Below are 21426 nucleotides of genomic sequence, written 5' to 3' on the forward strand. Positions count from 1 at the left end.
TACTGCATCGACACTCATTCCAAGACAGATACTCGAGTGGGACAAGCGGTTCTAAGACATTTATTTGCTCATGACCCTTCTCACATGCCACCTCCTTCTTCTAACGCTGCTCGCTAATCTATGCACAGCATGTGATCTAAGCAGATTCCACAAGGTTCCGAAGGGATACATTACTCACCGTAATCTTATTTCTGATGCTTCTATCTGCTTAGATTCACATGCGCCCGCCCATCCTCCCCTCTGAGAGAAGGCGCATGGATGCTTGTAGTCTTACCTATCTTATCTGCTTGGATACTCTGTACTCGAGCTACTCCTCATGCTACCTCATGTCAGAAAAAATACAATCTTGAGAGTCCTACACACGTGAGGGTTCATGTGTACATGGGACGTCACACTAGGGATAGTATTATTGGCACGCCCTAGTTCGACGCCCCTTTTCGAGTTTTGAAAAACAAACCGTAATACTCCGCTGTTTCCACTAGATGCCGGCCTATGCACAGCATGTGAATCTAAGCAGATACACGCATCAGAAATACGATTACGGTGAGTAATGTATCCCATATGATGGCATCAACCTAAATAAATCAAGGGATACTCACTATTCCAACGCTGTTGATGTAGAATCCTACATGAACAGCCATGGTAGTCGCAGTATCCGAGTTTATCAATGGGGTTAAGCCTACCTTGGTTTTTCAGTCTTAGGGACTAGACAGTTCCTCCATAAGAATGAGCAAAACAAGCAAGGGAAGTAAAGCAGAAGGCTTTGCTTCCCTCCAGGAAGTCAGGACAAGGTTCAAAGCAAAATGTAAGGGTATCCCATTGAACTCTCTCAGATTAAAGCACTCACCCTTAATAGGATTTTCCTGGTTGCCATCACTTCTGCTAGATGGGTGATTGAGTGCTAGGCGTTTTCAGATATGCCTCCCTATTTGGTTTTCTCCAAAGAAAAGTGGAATTTGAGAGTGAGGCCATCCTTCCTCACCAAGGTAATCTCCTTATTTATATCTCAAAAGACCCATCGTCCTTTCATTTTTCCTCCGCCTCATCCTTCTAAGTCAGAGGAATGATTCTCTTGGACGAGGAAAACAAGGAAAGGTGGCCAGCTTTTGGTTTCTCATGCTGGAGCCTGTGCTTGCAGAGCTGTGACCAAACAGACTCTGTCAAGGTATAAAATCCTCTTAATCTCCAAGGTCTACGATCTGGCTGGTAAGGATGTGCCTGAATGTCTCGGGGCTCATTCCACCAGAGGGCTGGCTTCCACATCTGCTCTGCAACGTAGTGTCCCTGTTCTGGACATTTGCCAGGTTACAAAGTGGGCATCTTTGCATACATTTGCAAAGCATTAATGATTGGATTCTCAGTCAGGTCATAATGCTAGTTTTGGTGGAGGGGTCCTATAGAGTACTTTTGGTTTAGGTGGTGGTTTTGCTCTCCGCCATCCTCCAGATCAACATACTGCTATGGGAGCCTATAAAATATGAGGAATCTGTGGGAAGTAGGAATCAAATAACCTTTCAGTATTCTGTCTGATGAATGATCTTCCCATAGATTCCTCATTGCTCTCCCTACCTGCCTCACTTGGCAGATAGTACACCTCACTCAAATCTGTGGTCCCTCAGCATCAGAGGGCTTGGAAAGGTGGGGGGGTGGGGAGGTGGGGAGAGATGGAACTAAGGTCACAGGGCATGGCGCCTCAATATATACTGGCCCTGTCGTCATGTCCGACTCGTAGGTGGTGTAGACCCAGAGCCATGCTCACCCCCTAGTGGTAGAAATGTTTATGAAGAGCAGCTGTGCTGGGAGATGGATATCAAAGATGGGGAATTAATTGGAAGAACATCAGAAAGAACATTACAGAGAGGCAAGTAATTTGTTCTTATCTTCATGCATTAGATAAGGGCACCCACACTGTTTTCAATACCTGACATAGTTATCCAATGCAACATGAGTTGTCAATAGCATATGTTGTCATTGGTTCTGCTACCAGCACTTTGTAACTTGTGCTCTGTTTTACTTTAAGTTTAGCTTGTTTACTTATTCTTTCTGTTTTGTTTGTGTAGGAGGGAAATCTGAAGCGATACCCAACACCATATCCAGATGAATTAAAGAACATGGTCAAAACAGTGCAAACAATAGTGCACAGACTAAAAGATGAAGAAGCAAATGCAGAGCATGCCAAAGATTCCAGGCAAAAGGAAGTTCAGCAGGTTTCGGTGAAAGATGCGGGAATGAAGGTTAGAGTTGATGCCTAGTAGGCTTTTCTGTTAATGTTCCTCATGGACCTAATTCCCATTCTATGCAGCTTTATATATTGTCACATCTTAGTTAAAATCGAAATCATTCATCTGTGCGATTCTCCTTTCCTTTCAAACCTTCTACTCTTACGTCCCGTCCCCTTTCCTCCACATTGCATGGGCGTTCCTTGCGGGGGACGGGAGACCGAACCTTTTTCACCAGAAAAAACCTTCTTCCCCTTTAAATTTAGAGGCGCGCAAGGGTGCGGCCCTGGGAGCATGCGCTGCCCTGACTCTGCCCTCCGGTGGCACACCCCAGTCCCCTTTTCTGCGTCGACGGGAACGGGCCGAATTCACGAGCACTCCTGGGTTTGGCTTCGGCCATGTAATTCCAAGTGTGGATACTTCTGTCTTTTTTGTTTTTTTTATCATTCAGGTTCTCAGGCGTCACGCTCCTCCCCGGCGCATGTTGACTTCTACAGGGTTCAGTAGGTGTCCATCCTGCGATGGGCTCTTCCCGACTAAAGACCCCCACGGCCTCTGCCTACGGTGCGTTGGCCCTGACCACGGCTGGCAAGCTTGTACCGCGTGCAACACTTTCCTTGAGGTCTCTGAAGAACAGACTGGTCAGGTGGAGGGAGCTTCCATGGATCACCTCCAGAGGACCTTATCGACTTTGACTATCCTCGATCTAAGCCCAAGGAAGGGCCACTCTTTTCCAGTGCTCCCCGCAATGAAGACTCCTTCCCAAGGACTTGCCCGCATGGGAGAGACTTCCTTGGTCCTGGTACCAGCACAAGTACCGCGGCTGAATCGGCTACCGGCCGCCAGGCCGAGGGGGTCATTAGATCCTCCCGGTGACAGTGCTGAGGGATCGCAAAGTTGTTTTACCGGGTCTTCACCCCAGGGACTATGCCCTGGTACCGACACTGTCAGAGGGAGCGCCTTTATGCAGTTCTACTGAGGGCGAAACGCCTACCAGGCCTCGGCCTGAGGAACAGGGTAGGCCCCATGATCCACACTCAAGAGTCCTGGACGTGGCGGGGTCCAGTGAGCCGAGCAACACGACGTAGGCACGTAGAAGGCTGCTCGACAAAAGGGCTGCCGTGCCAGAAAATCCAGACATCCGGCCGAAACCCCACCAGGGAAGGCAGGTGAAGGACCGTGTGTCGAGGTGGGACTGTTGTCAACTAGGTATGTAGCCTACAGCTTTATCCTTCCTTCGCGCAAGCTTCGTTCCTGCTGCGTCCATACGAGCAGGGCACTCAAAGGCTCCAGCTGCCACCCGCTACCCCGTCAGTACCCCCTACCACCAAACCAGCCTGCGAGGACTGGTTCTTTGAAAAGTTCCTCGGGCTCATGAAGTCTCCTCAGATGGGGGTCATCCTCAGGGACTCCATCAAGGACTTGCTCCCTCCAATGGCTCCGGCGCCACAGGCCCCAGTACAGGCCGCTCCGGTCCCTGTTGTCAAAACTAGTGGGGGAATGAGCGATGTCGACACTCTCCCCTGAACCACAGAAGCCGAATGAAGTCGACCCTCCACCCGTGGTTGGCACAGGTATCTGATTATAGCTTACAGAATACCACGTGGCAGCCAGTAGGGGGAAGAGGGTTAGGGAGAGGTTGTGGACGGGGAAGGGAGTATAGGAACACCGGAAAGAGGGTAAGGAAAGTCCTAGTGTGGATAGGTTAGGGGGAAGCAACAGGAGAAAAACCCTACTCTATCTAGTATCTTTACTAGCATATCATAACACTATATATCACTTCCAGTATAACCCTAATACCTCTTAATACAGGTCTTAATGTAATGGTTCCTGCACACACAGTTATATTGTACCCCTTGATACAGGCACACACATAGCATGGACTACATTTAAGCAAGCAGTATGAAACATGTACATGGGACTAGTACCCACCGTGAAGAAACCCTCACACATGGCCCATAGGGCAAGCTGTTTGCACAGTTACACAACATAGAAACAAAACAGTGGTCAACACATAGAACAACACAACTATGATAATGTCATAGTGTCTTTCCCCGGTAATTCAGTTGACTGCACTGAAAACCGCTGTGCTATGAGAGTGTTTTACTATACTCTAAACGCCTGCAGTGTATGCAAAGCAAAATAAGATTCCAGAGTTTCTAGATCTGCGTATTGGGACTTGCTCAGCGCCCCCTGAGCCATATGAGTCATCGAATACGTGAAAATGCCAATCCACGTGCATATTACACCATGAAACAATCGCAAACAGCAGCGTTTTAAATAAAGAAACCAATGCAGCACTTATCTGTTGTCTGGGAAGCTCGTAAGCCTTCCCGAAAGTAATCTGTTATGGCTCGTAGAAGCAGCGTGAGTCTGTGTTCCTCACTGCAAACGGAACGTGTTGAATTTTTAGCAGACCGCAGCATGAACGGCATGGAGCCGCGGTCCCTTAGTCCTCCGGAATGGCTTCGCCTCAAGATGCAAATTAAGCCACACCTGCCGTGCGCCGTTGGCCGTTGATAAGCTGTCCTAATGAGTGTCAGCTGGCCACACGCGCGCACGGCTGAACTACCTCAAATTGCCTCAAAGAATGCTGGGCAATGTAGTTCATGCACAGCAATACGTCTCCTGATGCCCTTTGTCCTCCATCCCAAAGTCCTAACACCTGTTCAGCCTCAGCAGCCTGCTCTGGCCCCCCCAACCAATTGGACAGGCGGTTCCATAGCAGCCCCCTCTGCAGCCTCCGGCTCCGGTCTCCACACCTCAGCCTGCAGCTCATAGCACCCCCATCCGGTGCCGGACCTTCCGGACCCGCAGGTGGACACAGATGAGGAGGAAGACTCCGACACACCATCTTCAGCCAAGGCCTTCTACGAACATCCAGCAGGGCTGTTAGAGTACTTGGGCCTTCTTCAACCTGAGGTCGAGCAACCAGCAGAGGGGGTCCTCATAGAATTCTTTACGCTACGTACCGTGGCCAGAACAGCGATCCCGATGCGGAAGGACGTAGTTACCTTGGTAAAAAGGGTTGGCTCAAGCCCCACTCAGCCCAGCCGGTAAATAAACGCCTGGGCGCCAAGTGCAAGTAGATGGAGGGGGATACCCTCTTGCTATCGTCCCATCTTCAGCCACACTCCTCGGTGATCACTGCGGCATCACTGTACTCCACGCCTCAGTCGTCCTCAGCCACCTCCTCTGCAGCGCTACTAGGCAAGGAGGAGATGATCTTGGAGGCGTACGGGAAGAAGCTGTAGTCCAACGCGTCCTTACACTTGAGTCAAGCAAACGAGGATGCCATGCTGGCAGCCGTTAACCAGATGCTCTGGCGGGAAATTGCGGATTTCCTCCCAGAGCTTCCGGCGCAGGGCCAATACATGATTCAAGGCGCGATTGTCAGAGGCCAAGATTGTGGCGCAGGACTTCATGGAGTCCTCCGTGGCCCACATTGACCCCTCTGGCTGTGCCATCTGTATTGCCACGGACGTGAGAAGAACGTGGATCTGTGCTACGAAATTCAACCCAGATGTCCAGGAACGCATATTAGATATTCTTTCGAAGGGGGTGACCTCTTCCACTCCACAACGGACGACGAGCTGGATAAAAAGAAAAACAGCTCTCAAACAGCCAAATCTTTATCCATCCTTACAAAGACCACGCCCAAACTGTACACCCAGTCAAAGCAGCGCTCTAAGGGGCATACTTACGGAGGGTTCTGTGGCTTCCAAGAGCAGATGTCCAGGCAGCCTGACCGTTCGCCGTCCCAGCATTGGTGCAAACAACAAAAGGGGGTGAGGAGTAAGGGCTTTTTCCAGTCCCCCTCTTCCGCAACAGCTTCAGAGGGAAATGAGGCATGACACACCCCTTTGGGTCCACGTGTCTCCAGTGGGGGCAGGCTTGCTCTTGACGCACATTTCTGGCGCAAGAATTTCACGGACCCCTGGATCCTCTGTTAGGCAGAATCCTGTGCAATGCCCTTAGGGACACAATTAGGACTACAAGTGGTAATACATGTTCACCTTTGGTAAAGCGTGTACTACTATGTTAAAGTGGTAGCAGTAGCGGAGCAGCCAGGCTTATCTCAAGAGTATGTGAGCAGCAGCAGAGATTACACAAAGGGACCACAATTACTGTGACTCAAGCAAACACTGACTCATGGTTTCAGGTTAAAAAAATATAAGTACATGTATTTTTAAACCTTTTGTTATAAAACACAACACTTCTATGAATTCAAAACCACACGTAAAATACCCTACAACCAGCCAATTCTCTTGGCAAAGAACAGCTCAAGGTAAGTACCCTATGTTTTGGCGGACCGGTGTTGTGAAACAAAAGACGTTACTGGGAATACTTATGCGATCACTTTTTGACAGCTCGGTCTTATTAAAGATAAGCGTATCCGTGGCAAGAAATGGAAAGAAGACACTTAGCACCTGGGCTATCCGGAGAGAGTTGGGGGCAAAAATCATAGGCAATACTTTTGTCAAGGCAGACAGAATCAGAGAACACTCGCTGACAGAAATACAAAAGTCAATAGGCCGGAGCCAGTGTCAAGTGGAACCGGGTTCCTGTTGTCGAATTTCACACAGTCAGACAGTTCTAGATTCAACATTGCCAGGAGTACTTGGATATTGTGAACAGAGAGAGCAAAAGTTATAAGAGGGAACTAACACCAGGGCAAGCCTTGGAGGAGGAGAAAAAAGATTTGCCCTAGTTCCTCGAAGCAGAAACAGTACCTTATTCAATGAAGAAGCTGGTGCCACGGGTGTTGTTCCTGGTGGTTTCCTGCAGACCAACTGTTCTTGGAGCTTCGGTCATGGAGACGAGAAGGACGACGGCTGGAGGGCACTGCACCTCTCAGGGATGAGGCCAGAAGCGGCAAGAGTGAATAAAAGGTGTGCTCCTTTAAAACAGGAGAGGCTCTTCAGATGGCTATCTGGACCACTACAGCAGGGTGCAGTGATTTCGACCACGAAGAGGATCCTCTGGCTGTGGAAGATGAGCTGGTTGACCCCACCAGGCTCAAGGGAAGAAGACTCTGTACTTGGTCTTCTCTGGTCGTCGATGGGTAGATAGCTCAGGACTGCAGCAGGGCTTCACCGGGACGGGGTAGTTGCAGCAGCAGTCGTCTTCTCTGCTTCTCTTTGGTTCCTTGCAGTTCCAGTGGTGAGACTCTGACTTCAAGCTCAAGAGTCCTGCCTTTTATGCCAGAATCCCCCATTCACACAGCCTGGCTGTCAATCACTCAGCAGGGGGGTTGTCCAGCCTGGACAACCACCTCAGCCAATCAATACAAAGTGCGACTTGGGTCTCCAAGGAGACCCTGTGCAGGTGGTGACTGCACCCCTCCCTCACATTCAGCCCACCTAGACACCCAGGCGCCAGAGGAGGGCTTCTGCCAAAGGGCAGTGAACAAAGGAGGCAAACCTGGTTTGCCGCACAAAGAAAGACCCAAGAAGGATGTTAACAAAAAGAAATGACAATTAAACCCAACAGGAGCCGAAATAAAAAGTATTTGGACTAGCGGATTTAAAGTTCGAGGCTACTAAAATAGCCTTAAACAATACCACGTTATGTAATATAATGGCGGTACGAAAATTAGGGTAGATACCACTGCCACCAGCCAAGTCTTAATGTTAAGGGAGCGAAACAATGCTCCAAGAGGTACAGATATAAAGTGCTAAGAATTAACCCTTTCCAATATTCCATATAAGATGGGGTGTATTGGATCTATGGTTAAAGGACTATGTAAAGTTAATGGCAGCTTTACTCTTTTCTGGGGGACAGTAGTCAGCCTCAGAATTGGAAGTCAAAACGACAACCCTGTGTTACTGCACTGAAGGTGCTGTGTAACACACAAAAGAAGGGGGCACTGAAGTGGTGTACTCCAGAGTCCACAATCACAAAAACAGATGAAATACACATTGTAAAACACAGATCAGAGTGGGGGAAAAGCTCACACTCTTACCAAGTGGAGAACAAAAAACTCATAAAATCCAGAAATGCTGCTGGGGGACTCACTTGGTGAGGTAAATTATCCATAGGTTGATAATTGTCCCTAACACACTCTGTATTCTCCACGGGATACTGCCTCCCTATCCCAGCCTCGCCTCCTTCCTTCCTTCCTCCCCTCCATCCAACAGGTTGGGACAGCAACTCTTTTAGCGGAGATCCGGACGCTCGACAAGAGCCAGGCAGTGGCGGAAGTCCCAGCCTCCCATGGGGCTTAAGCTTTTACTCCAGGATTTTCGCCATTCAGAAGAAGAACCAGGCGGGCCTGAGAGTTGTGCTGGACCTTTCCACCCGCAACCTCTCCCTACCTATACAAAAATTCAAGATGGTTACGCCAGCTTTGATAGCGGAAACATTGTGCAGGGGAGACTGGATGTGCTCCCTGGATCTGAAGAGCGCGTACCTACACATCCCTATCTGGCAGCTGCATCGTTCGTTCCTTCCTTCGATTCAGGATCATGGGCTGTCATTCCCAATACAAGGTGCTTCCTTTCGTCCTCCATTCAGCCCCCAAGGGTGTTTACCAGGCTGATGAATTCTGTGACGGCCCTCCTCGGGTCGCAGGGCTACCACATCTACCCGTACCTCGACGACTGGCTTGTCAGGGCTACATCTCCGGAAGCAGTGCACCATACTTCCCACGCTCTTATGAACACACTGCACAAACTGGGTTTTTCATTCGCCCTCAAGAAGTCACAGCTGCTGCCCATGCAGAGACTGACCTTCTTGGGCCTCATTTGGGACACGTGCTCTGAGAAAGTTTTTCCCTCGGTGAACAAGATCACAGCCATCATGAGGGCCATGGCACACTTCCTCAGCAGAGAAGTGACCTTGGCTTGGTGGTACCAACACCTACTGGGTCTCATGGCAGCAGTGAACTTGGCCGTCCCCCACACGAGACTCAGGATGAGGAGGATACAACTGCACTTTGCAGCATCCTGCAACGGGGCCATCAGTCAGAGATGATCAACGTTTCTCTGTCGCTTTACCCGGACCTCACATGGGAGCAGACAACTATGAGTGGCAGTTTACGACCTAGTGCTGCAGGAGATCTTTCGCGAATGGGGTCACCCTCAGGTGGACCTCTTTGCCTCCCGGGGCAACAAGAAGTGCCAACTGTTCGCCTCCTGGCAGGGATAGGGCCCAGGCTCCCTGGGCGATGCCTTTCAGATCAGATGGGACGGAATGACAGCATACACCTTTCCGCCCACTCCCTTGATTCACAGGGTGATATGCAAGATCAAGGAGTCTCGCCTGCTCAACTTCATCCTAATAGCTCCAAGGTGGCCAGCCAGGCCATGGTTTTCGGAGCTGCTCAGCCTCTCGGATAGGCCGCCCATTCGCCTGCCGACAGGCCCAGCACATCTTCTGGCACAGCAGGGGTGCAGGGTCATCCAGCCCGCACCAGAGAAATTAGCCCTCAGAGTGTGGTTCCTGAACACAGGTCACGCTAGGACATCTCTGCCTCTCTCAGGCTAATCTAGAGATCATATAGGGTGCCAGGAGCAAATCTACCAGGGCCCAGTATAAAAGCAAGTGGACCAGGTTCTCTCACTGTAGACTCTAAGGGCTCCGACCCTCTGACATGTTCCCTGGACAACGTGCTCGCCTTTTCGGCGCATCTCGCCCATTCAGGCGTGCAGGTGGACAGTTGCCGCACCTACCTGGCAGCCATTGGGGCATACAGAAACGCTGGGAAGAGCTTTTCCTCTTCCAACCCAATCATCGGAGTCATTTGACGGGTCTTGCCAGGCTCTTCCAGCCCATCAAAAGGCTGCACCCCGTGTGAGACCTCAACATAGTCTTTGGTGCCCTGGTGCACAAACCATTCGAACCAATGGCGTCTGTGGCCATCAGGCTGGTCACCATTAAGACAGCCTTTTTAATTCGGCTTCACCTCCGCTCCTAAAATCCAGGCGCTGGTTACCTCGGAGCCATACACTACGTTTCACAAGGACAAGGTAGTTCTACCGACTCACCCAGCATTCCTACCTATGGGGCCGTCTGTATTTCATTTGAACAAAGAAATTGTGTTGCCCACATTTTTTGCTGAGCATAAAGACGAGGCACCGAGTTCTCCACTGTCTGGATGTCAAGCGTGCTCTGAAATTCTACCTGGACAGGACCAAGGGCTTCCGCAAGTCGGATGCATTTTGTCACCTTCAGAGGATCAAGACCGGTGGGGGTTCAGGCCTCCAAGGCCTGAATAGCCCGTTGGATGTTCTCGGCCCTCAAAGAAGTCTACGAGGGACAGCACAAGCCCACTGCCGGCCAACATGCACGCTCACGCGGTCAGAGCCAAGGCAGCGCCCATCGCTTTCCAGCGGCATGTCCCTTGGCAAGTCATAAGAAGGGCAGCCACATGGGCCACACCTTCGTCTTTCTGAAAGCACTACTGTTTGGATGCCGGCTCTAGAGCAGGCGTGGCTTTCGGACAGGCGGTTCTTAGAAACCAGTTTGCTTCAGGAGGGTCTTCTCTCCACCCTGGTGCTACATTCAGTTGTAATCGTCCATGCAGTATGGAGGAAAGGGGACGGGACGTAAAAGTAATTATAAGTTACTCACTGTAGTCCCCTTTCCTCCAAATGTCCCACCAACCTCCCCCTAATAAAAGTGGTGTCATTAAGCAATGTTAAATCTATTGTCGGTGCGTCTATGGGGACTGAGGTGTGGCGCCAGAGGGCGTAGTCGGGGCAGCGCATGCTCCCAGGGCTGCGCGCCTCTAAATTTAAAGGGGAAGGTGTTTTTTTCTGGTGAAAAACGTTCAGTCTCCCATCCCCCGTGAGGGATGCCCATTCAGTATAGAGAAAAGGGGACTATACGTTAGTCACTACGGTGAGTAACTTATAATATATTGCTGCTCCTTATATTCTCCCTTACATTAAAAAGAAAATGTATTTTCCTTTTGTTGCTATTTTATAGAGGTCGGCAATGAATGTTGAAATGTAGACTAGGAACAAATGTTGCTCCCGATAGGAGACATGATCAGAGCCCAATTTCAAAGGGAGTGGCAGGTTATCGCACATGGTGGTGGCCTGTTTTGGTGAATCTGCAGCTGTCTTGTCGCTCTCTTACAGATGACGACCTGGATTGTAACTGACACAGGTTTCCCTTATGGATTGGGACCATAGTCCATAAATGGCCCTGTTATTAATCCACTTTGCTTTTTTGACTATCCTCTTGTGTGACTGATTCTATGAAGCTGGCGTGTTTTACCATTTGGCACCAGCATTTTCTATCCTTTGAAGGCGTTTGATTCACATGTGTAGTGTAAACGAGACATTGCTAATTGCCAATATTGCCTTTGTCTGTAGAAATTGAAACGTTATACACAACGGTTTCAGCAAATGAAAAACAGACTTTAGGACACCTGCGGCCTGAGGTTCCATTGACAACTTTTAATCCATAAGGACCCCAGATTTCTCAATTATATTCCAGAGTTAGGGCAAGAAATAAATGCAGTAGGCCACACCCCTCGTGTCCAGTATTGAATTGAGGATCCCATCACCATAATCTCTGCCCTTGGTGCGCTAACTTTACTTCGTTGTTGGCCATTATGAGAAACCTGATGGTGTCTGACCGCTAGTTACTGGGGATCTGTCATCCAGGTGGCCGGGACACGGTCATCGTTTTTGGATCCAGTTCCTGTTGGTGTACCAGTGCGGGAGGATCACCTGGGTGAGGGATCTTCGGGGAGTGGGATACAGGATGTCGAGATGCAGTATTCCCCTTCCCTGTAAAACCTTTACCCCAGCCTACCAGGTAGGATACTTAGGATCTCCCCCGCCCCCTTTCACAACACAAACACTTTCTCACGGACAGCTCGCTATGAGAGAAAATGGACTAACACCCGAGCCGTATACCTGACATGCCCCAATACAGGGGGTCTCACACACACGCACCAGAACACTCACACACACGCACACACGCACACACACACACACACACACACACACACACACACACACACACACACACACACACACACACACACGAACACACACACGAACACACACACACACACGAGCACACACACACGAGCACACACACACACACGAGCACACACACACACACGAGCACACACACACACACGAACACACACACACGAGCACACACACACGAGCACACACACACACGAGCACACACACACACGAGCACACACACACGAGCACACACACACACGAGCACACACACACGAGCACACACACGAGCAAGAGCACACACGAGCAAGAGCACACACAACACACACACGAGAGCACACACGAGCAAGAGCACACACAACACACACACGAGAGCACACACGAGCAAGAGCACACACAACACACACACGAGAGCACACTCTGGGCGAGGCAAAGCATATGAGGAAACAGCAGTTCCAAGATGGCAGTTTAAAATGAGGAGAAAGACTGCGAAACAGAATGGGATCGCAAGGAGGCAAGTGCCCTTGACCATTTTGACAGGGAACCGTTGCTTTCATGAAACCTCGAGAATAGAAACCGTACAACCAGGAAACTAGTCTGAAGTATCCTGGATTGTTTGTCAGAGGTACCCGGGGCCCTCCCGCGTCGATAATCAAGGCAGGGTGAATTGCCTTCTGCTATGGTACTGTCCTTGGCTCCACCAATAAAGCTGCGCCAATGAAATCAACACAGCTGGTGAGTTGGGGAGACCGATACCAGACTGGTCTCTGTTGAAGTCAAGGTTGCAAGCAGCAACATTGTATGGTGAACGCTGAAGCAAACAGTGTATGAAACGCATGTGGTAACCAACGCGTAAAATTGAACAACAGATGAGTGATTGAACTTTGAAACCAAGATAAAATACCTTTGACAGAATGGTCTGGCACTACGTGCATGCTCTTTCGAAGGTCTCTGTAAGGTATCCAACTGAGTGTTGATAAAGGTGAAAGAGTGGTAAAGAACTGTGCATCAAAGTGGTCCTGCGAGAGGTCAAGCAAAATCCTTTGTACAATCGAAATTCTTCAATATTGATACTGCCAAGAAAGTTGATGACTAAGTAGAATGAACGAAGGGTATCAATGGACAGCTTTTGGGTTGAAGCAAGTTTGTGTTAGAGTGAATTAAATTGGTCTGAGCCCGGCTGCGGGGGATCCGAGGTGAATAGTGAATCACCTGAGAAATTGAGTGCGTGTGAAAAACTAAGAGGAAAATAACTTACTGTTTGTCGCATCAGGCCCTCTGAAAGAAGAGACTTTGAAAGGCAAAGAGACTTGGGCACGGAAGTCCCTAATGCTAATGTTTGAACTGTACCCTTGTGCTAGAAATGCCAGAGACTCTGCTGAGCTCGAGTGTAACCTCTAATTCCATGCAGACAACGCGGGGAAAGCAGGCCAAATGCCTTAATATCCTGACATATCATTTCTTCAACACTTCTTTCTTTTACATAAGTGTTTCCCAAAATATTTGTATTTAGAGGTAAGGATTGGAAATATTTTTTTCTAGTATAAGCCCTTTTGTTTTGAAAAGACACCACTAGGACTGCGTTATTATTTTTTGATGGTCGTAGCTTGCTCCCATCTTTAGATTTAGGATTAGATGGGCATTTTCCAAATCCTTTTTGAAGTACAATAAACACCCTTGAACGGTTTTATTGTTGATAACAAGCCTTCCTTACACCATCCTTTGATCGATTGCCACCATACAAGTGGAGCATTTGGGATTGGTTGTTGAGAGCAAGGGCAGTGTTTTACCTGCATAATTGAGTTATTGCATCCAAAATGATTTCAACATTTTCTATAGTGGTAACATGTATATGTTACATAGGAGGCCTGAAAGTACCAATGATTGTGGGTCTCCACAGATAGACTGACCAAATTTCGAGCAGAATGGGAGGATGGTAGTTGCCTGCTCTCAATTCACTAGAAAGTATTTAATTCCGCTTACAGCAGGATTTATAATTACAAACTGATGCAATTTGTTCAGGAAGATGTGGAGTTCCTTTGTGTTAAATGCCGTCGAGAGATCGGGCTGAATCATGACTGGAAAATCCCTAAAATCCACGAGTCATGTAAACAACCGTAGCCACCATCACTGCATCAGTACTGTGCAGATGGCGAAGTACTGCTTAATTAGGCTAAAGAATGTTAATACTCTACACATAATGATCCAAATGTTTAATAGCCCCTTTATTAGTGAACTTTGAAATATAGCGGCAGGTCGAGATGGATTTGTAATAGATCTCATCTTTTGGATGCGCTTGGGGCTTTTTTGAGCAATGGAGTAACTACTATTGCAACTTGTAAGTGTATTGAGCATGGTTGCTATAAGTAAGGATGTATTTATCTTTGTTATTGGACTTAAACCTCGTGGAAGTAAAGTTGCCTTTCTAAAAAGAGTAGCTGGACATGGTCCATTGGGAAACCTGAATTTTTCCTTTCGTCAATGTATGGATTGTTGGTCACCTAAAGCTACGGCTTTGAAGGTCTCTAAAATCGATATAGTTTTAATTTTTAATGTTAAAATCTGCTTTTATACTGCTCACAATAGAATGCAAACCCAATAATATGCAATAATAACTACTGACTTAACATCGTAAATGTTAAAATGTTTAATTGAAAGAATTGATGTGGACCAAAACAAAAAATGACACTAAAACATATAGCACTACCTGGCAAGAACCCCAGCAATGGAACTCTTTCTCTGCCACCAAGGTGGATACTACTCTACACTGCAGATTTTCAATTTTCCCCACAACAGTATTTGTATGGCTCTTATTATATTACTTTACATTTAAGTTGGTGGCATTGCCTGGGTTTTATGGTCATCAATACATGTTTGGTAGATATCCCAACATACCCACATTTTTATTCAGTTTATATTTTTTTCTGTATGCGTTGATATTTGAGCCTGCCTTAATGCACTTCAGTCATTCGAGGGAATTCTAATCACAACTAGACCTGGCAGAGTTTTTGCAAGGTGTGTGTGCTTAGTATGTTGGCCTTTACAGATAAAGAAAACATTTACCAAACATTCTGATGAGTGGTATACTCAGTTTTCCTCTCTCCATCTGTACTGAATCGAATGTTATTTAAGTGGCGTGTGTGATGTTTGGGTGCTCAGTTTCCTTGTCCCGCTATACTCCTCACGATCTACATACACCACCTTCCTACCGTCTATAATCGTCTGGAATAAAGCCACTTAACTGAAGAAACCTCATACATGTCTTACTTGATCCTCCAGAGTTGAATAATAGTGTGCCATCTTCATACTATATTAAGACCAATTGTTTCTTTGGATCTTGCTTTGTCTATTACCGGACTTCTGTTTAGGCTATTCCGAAAGTTCGAGAGGCTTCCCTGCCAGAGAAGCTGTCAAATGCACAGTATGGCAGAATGCTTTAGTGTGGTGGACCAACTCTGAACTCCAGCTTTAAGGTATTTTGCTATTGCGATTGTGTATTTCTCCTAGTATCTTTTTTGCTATGGGAATGGCCAATCTGAATGCTAATACAGTTTGAGCTACCATAAAATGTGTTGCCCCAGTGAATTATCCATGGGCCTCCAGCCATATTGTCCATATTGATAGTGGTGGGCTTCTTTATCTAAACTTAGTATGGTCAGAAAAGAAGTAGTGGAACTAGGTTCCCTACTGGCTTCCCCCTGCTCCCCACAAACCCCATCGCCACACCCCCTCCCACACACAATACAAACACCGCAAACACACATGCCTGCTATTTAGGGGAACGTTCAGTTCAGTGCACTGAACTGCAAGATTCAGGTTCTTCCTGCACTTTTATTTCAAAACGGAACCATTCCGGAACGGTTTCTTTTTCAAATAAAAGTATAGGAACAGTAAAACTAAAATGAAAAAAAGTGGGCAAGCACCGCTCCCACCCACTTCGACCACTGAGTAGACCTAATACCAGAAATCATGATATTTCATTTATAACATGGCTCTAAACAAGTTTTTCTAGGTGCGACAAGACAAGGAGGGGGGGAAACAAAGGGAGGACAAAATAACAATCTTACTAGGCCTTGTCTCATTCAGATTGCGCAAGTGCAGGGAAGACGGAAGGGGAGAAGTGCCAGGGGGAGGGGATGGGGAAGTGCAGCCAGCGAATGGCTCATAAGTGCAGAGAGAAGGGACTGTAGGGTTGCAGGTACAGACCCTTAAGTGCTAGGGAGCCCGTAGGCAGTGCAAAGGCAGTTGGACATGCAGGAGCCTGGGCCCGAGTTCAGAGGGTGACCAGTGCGTGGAGCAGTCCGGTGCATCAGCAGCGGAGAGGAAGAGAGAAAGTGGAAGCGAAAAGGAAGGTCTTGAGTTGCTTCCAAAACCGCAGGTGGTTCTGCTCAAATTTCAGAGGAGCAGGGAGGCTGTTCCAGAGGGAGGCCCAGCCGAGGAGATGGGTCTGCCCCCAACTCTCTGCTTGGACAACCGTCTGACCCTCAGAGTTGGAGGTGGATGAGCAGAGAGCTGGAGAAGGAAGCTGAAAGAGAAAGCTGGAAGTAGACCGGTCCCAGAATGCCTTGTGGACGATGCAGAGGGTCTTGAACTTGATCCTTGCAACCACAGGGAGCCATTTAAGCGATTTGAGAGATGCTATCCCTGGGCTTGAGGCCAAGGACAAGTGTCACAGTCTTGTTCTAGATAAGTTGTAAAGGTTGAAGGGTAGAGGCAGGAAGATTAAGAAAGGGGCTGTTGCAATGGTCCTGCCTAAAGAGGAACAGAGCTCTGCAGACAGTGAGCTTCTGGGGGAAAGTGAGAAAAGAAAGGATACCTCTGAGGAGGTGCAGTTTGACCTCTTAGAGACATCAGTGATGTGAAGAGAAAAGGAGAGGGTGGAGTCAAAGGTGACACCAAGGTTCTTAGCCTCACAGGAAGGAGTAGGAAGAGGGCCCAGAGTGGGCGGCCAGGGAGAGGAAACGAGGGAGCGGGTGTCCCAATGAGTAGGATCTCAGTGTTACTGGCATTAAGGCAGAAATCGCTGGTGGAACACCATTCCTGAGTTGCGGCCAGTCTGTCTGGCATGAGAGAAGCAAAGGTGGCTGTTGGGAGCCTGAAAGAGAGCTATGTGTCATCCGCATGAGATTGAAAATTGGAGCAGAAAGTAGCAATGCAGTGGGCAAGTGGTGGCATGTAATGGTTTGAAGAGCCAGGGAGAGAGGTTTGTCCTCTGGGGAACACCACAAGTGGAGAGAGAGATAGAAGAGAGGAAAGATCCCAGTTGGGCCTGAGAGTTCATCGGTGAGAAAGGTCAATCAGACCAGGGCCTGATCAGTAATACTAAGGTTGTCGCAGAGGCGATTGAGCAGCATGGCTTGGTTGACCATGTCAAAAGCAGAGGATAGTTTGAGGAGAATGAGGACAGAAGGGAGATTAGTCAAGATTGGAGAACAAGTCTTCACTGGTGTTCAGAAGAGCAGTTTCCATGCTTCTGGCAGTTCTGAAGCCAGACTGGTGGTCATGGAGGCAACCAACAGATTCATTATGTACATTAAGCTGGGAGATTTTCCAAGAGTTTGCCTAGGAAAGGAGTGATGGAGTTCGGGCGATAGTTAGCTGGAGAGGAATGATCAGCCGAGGGCTTCTTTAGAAGGGGTGCCCAAGAGTGCTTACGGGGGTAGGGAAAGTTCCAGTGGCTTTTATAGATTGGACTTGTCGAAGCATCGTCTGGTTGAACCGGGGAAAGGAGGAGAGACTGCCTCCGTTGATCCAGGGGTGGTAGAGGAGGAAGAGAGGGTGGACAGGATGTCCTGAGTTTTAGTGGTGAAATGAGAGGCCAAGGCCGTGCAGAGCGCCTGGGAGGGAACAGGAGAGGTAGAGACTGCAGCAGGGTTGGCCAACTCCTTGCAGATTATGAAAGGTTGTATGCTGCAGAGATGCGGGCGTGGATGTAGGCTCTCTACTCCTATGTCCGGTCCTCTTTCCTCCATACTGTATGGGCGTCCCTTGCTAGGTGCGAGAGACAGAACTTTTTTTACCAGAAAAATCATCTTCCCCTTTAAATATAGATGCGCTCTCCTGACTCTGCCCACCGGTGCAACTCCCCAGTCCTCTTTTCTGCATCGACGGGAAAGGACCGCTTTGACCAATGCTCCTGGGTTACACCTCAGGCCAAGTAATTTCACAATCTCTTCTCCAGAGAAGTACTTTTGTCTTTTTTCTTCTTTTTCAATCAGGTAACACTCTGTCCTCTGGCGCCACGCTCCTCCCCGGCGCATGTTGACGACAGCGGCCTTCAGCAGGTGTCCAGCCTCGAGGGTCCCTTCCTGACATCCCACCCCCACACCCTATGCCTCCGCTGCCTTGGCCCTGACCACGGCTGGCAAGGTTGTACCGCTTGCGACACGCTGACACAGAGCTGAGAACAGATTAGCCAAGTGTGAAGGGAGCTCTTCGGTAGGTTGCCTCCAGAGAGCCTAAAGGATTTCTTGAAGCAGAACACCAGGCCCAAGGTAGGTGCACTGTTCTCCTCCGCACCCTGCAATGGGGGCTCTTTCCCCAGGAAGCACACGAGCGCGAGGGACTTGGCAGGTCCTTTAACCAGTACGAGTACCGAGGCTGCTTCAGCTACCAGCTGCCAGGCCGAGGGGTCGTGAGATCCTACCGGTGACTTTGCTGAGGGACCGCAAGGTTCTGTTACTGGTACTCAACCCGAGGGGCTATGTCCCAACACCGGACTGATGTCTGAGGAGGCACCTGTACTCAGCACTACCGGCGCTACAGTCGAGGGCACTCCGCCTACCATGCCCCATCCTGAAGTGCAGGGTAGGCCTAAACCTCCACCGCCCAGCGTACTAGAGAAAGCCGAGCCCAGCGCAGTAAATATCACGACGCAGGCATGTGGCATGCAGCAAGACAAAATGGCCGCCAGGCCAGACAAAATATCTGCTCGCCCGATACCATCCCCCTTTGGGGACCAGGTAGGGGCAACGAGTCTCCAGGTGGGACTAGTCAACGCCTGGCACGTGGCCCACGACCTACTAATCTACTTCGCAGGGCAGATAGACCTTGCCCCATACAGTGAGACAGGGTGCGCCTAGAGCTCAATGGCCTCAGGGCCCCGCAACTATGCTGGTTCCATTAGGCACTCCTCCGGACTTTGAAGACATGTTCTTTGAGAAATTTCTCATGCTCACAAGGTCCCCACGGATGAGCAACATCCTTGGACGTCATCAGGGGCATGCTTCTTCCGGTACAGCCGCTAGCATCCATGGCCATGCTGCCTTTGGGGTCGGCCCCTCTGGGTCCAGCTCAACCTCAGCTGCCCACGCCAGTCCATATTACACCGGCTCCTATGCCCATCCCAGTCACAGCAGCCTTGTCTCCGCTGCCGCAGCAGCCTCTGGCGCTGTTCCTCAGTACGCCACAGCATCCTGAGCCCAGCACTCTTCCGGCTGCACCAGACCAGCAAGATACAATGGTGGACACCGATGAGGAGGACCCCGACACCTCATGAGCCAAATCCTTTCACGAACGGCTGTCGAGCCTGGCTGAGTATTTGGGGATCCCACAGCCACATGTGGAGCAACCAGAAGCGGGGGTATTGGCAGAAGTTCTCACTCTACATCCCAGACTAGAACAGGAATCCAAATGCTAAAGGACGTGATGGCACTTGCCAAAAAAAGATATCTTAAACTGGATTCTACCCATCCTACCAATCGACATCTTGATGCCAAATATAGGCAAATGGCAGGGGACCCCCAACCACACTGCTCTGTCATTGCGTCAGCATCACTCAACCTCTAAGCCTCAATTGTCCTCAGCTACCTGAGCTGCTGCACTCCTGGGTAACGAGGAGAAGATCCTGGAGGTGTTTGGAAAGAAAATCTATTCAACGCTACTCTCCATCTACGCCAGTCCAATGCGGATGCCATGCTGGCGGTGGTCAACCAGAAGCTCTGGCGAGAGATCGCTGACTTTCTACCTGACTCCCTGAACCAGACTCGCTTCAAGGCTGGGCTGGTGGAAGCCAAAATAGTAGCGCCTGGACATAATGGGGTCCACGGTGCCTCACATTGAGACATCAGGTTGTGCCATGTGTATTTATACAGATGAGAAGGACGGCCTGGCTCAGGGTGACCAAGTTAATCGCTGATGTCCAGGAGCGTATAGTGGACCTTCCTTTCGAGGGGGGCGATCTGTTCCACTCGAACACGGACGAGGAACTCGATAAGAATAATAGTTCAGACTGCAGAGTCATTATCGATACTCATCAAGTCCACCCGTAAGGCTCACCAGCGCTCAAGCAAGGGTCAGTCCTTCAGAGGCTTCATGGGCTTCCAAGAGAGACGGTCCAGACAACCGGATAGTTCCCTGAACCAGCACAGGCACAAGCAGCACAAGGCGGCACACAAGGGCTTTTTTCAGGTCCCCCTCCTAAGACCCAGCCTCAGAGGGCATGAAAGCATGACACATCCATCTAGATCCATGAGTCTCCGGTGGGGGGCAGGCTTGCCCTTCACGTTCACTGCTTGCGGACAAGATTCATGGACCCGTGTATCCTCTCCGTAGTATCCACAGGCTTCTGGCTCCTTATGCCTCCTCCTCCTCTCTCCTCTCCTCCGCTCTCACAGATTGGTACAGCAACTCTGTTGCCGTAAATTTGCTCGCTTGTAGAGTCAGGCAGTGGAGGAAATCCCAGCTTCCCAACGAGGTCTGGGCTTCTATTCACATAAGTTTGCCATACACCAGAAGAACCAGGCGGGCCTTTCCACCTTGAACCTTTCCCTTCCTCTCCAAAAGTTAGAGATGGTTACCCTAGCGTTTATAGCGGAGACATTGTGTGCAGTCGACTGGATGTGCTCCCTGGATCTGAAAGATGCCTACCTACACGTCCCGCTCTGGTAACACCATCAGTCCTTTCTGAGGTTGAGAATCATGGGTTTTCATTAACAGTACAAGGTTCTCCCCTTTGGACCCCAGGGTCTTTACAAGACTGACGAAAGCAGTGGCAGCCCTGCTCAGGGCGCAGCGGCATCGCATTTAGCCATATCTAGATGACTGGCTAGTCAGGACAAGGTCTCAAAGGGCAGCCCGGCACACTGCCTCCTACCTCATGAATAGACTACACAAGCTGGGAGTTTCCATCAATCTCAAGAAGTCACAGTTGGCGCCCACGTAGTCTATCCTTCCTGGGCCCTATCTGGAATACGAATATCCCTCAGCGGACAAGATCGCAGCCATCAAGAGGGCCATAGGGCATTTTCTTAGCAGACCAGTGACCTCGGCATGGTGGT

At 49.3% G+C, this 21426-nt stretch overlaps 1 protein-coding gene across 5 annotated transcripts in view; it reads left to right on the forward strand.

The window, feature by feature from the left end:
- The window catches only part of ERBIN (erbb2 interacting protein), a 2559118-nt gene that overhangs the window by 1753321 nt on the left and 784371 nt on the right, over positions 1-21426 (forward strand). For all 5 annotated transcript variants that reach the window (XM_069627374.1, XM_069627371.1, XM_069627370.1 and 2 more), the window contains one exon: positions 2061-2234. In XM_069627374.1, the coding sequence (XP_069483475.1) occupies positions 2061-2234 (174 nt within the window). The remainder of the gene's footprint in view (positions 1-2060; positions 2235-21426) is intronic.

Source organism: Ambystoma mexicanum, chromosome 6p (assembly GCF_040938575.1).
Source record: "Ambystoma mexicanum isolate Mex_15411 chromosome 6p, UKY_AmexF1_1, whole genome shotgun sequence".
In the NCBI taxonomy this organism is placed as follows: domain Eukaryota; kingdom Metazoa; phylum Chordata; class Amphibia; order Caudata; family Ambystomatidae; genus Ambystoma; species Ambystoma mexicanum.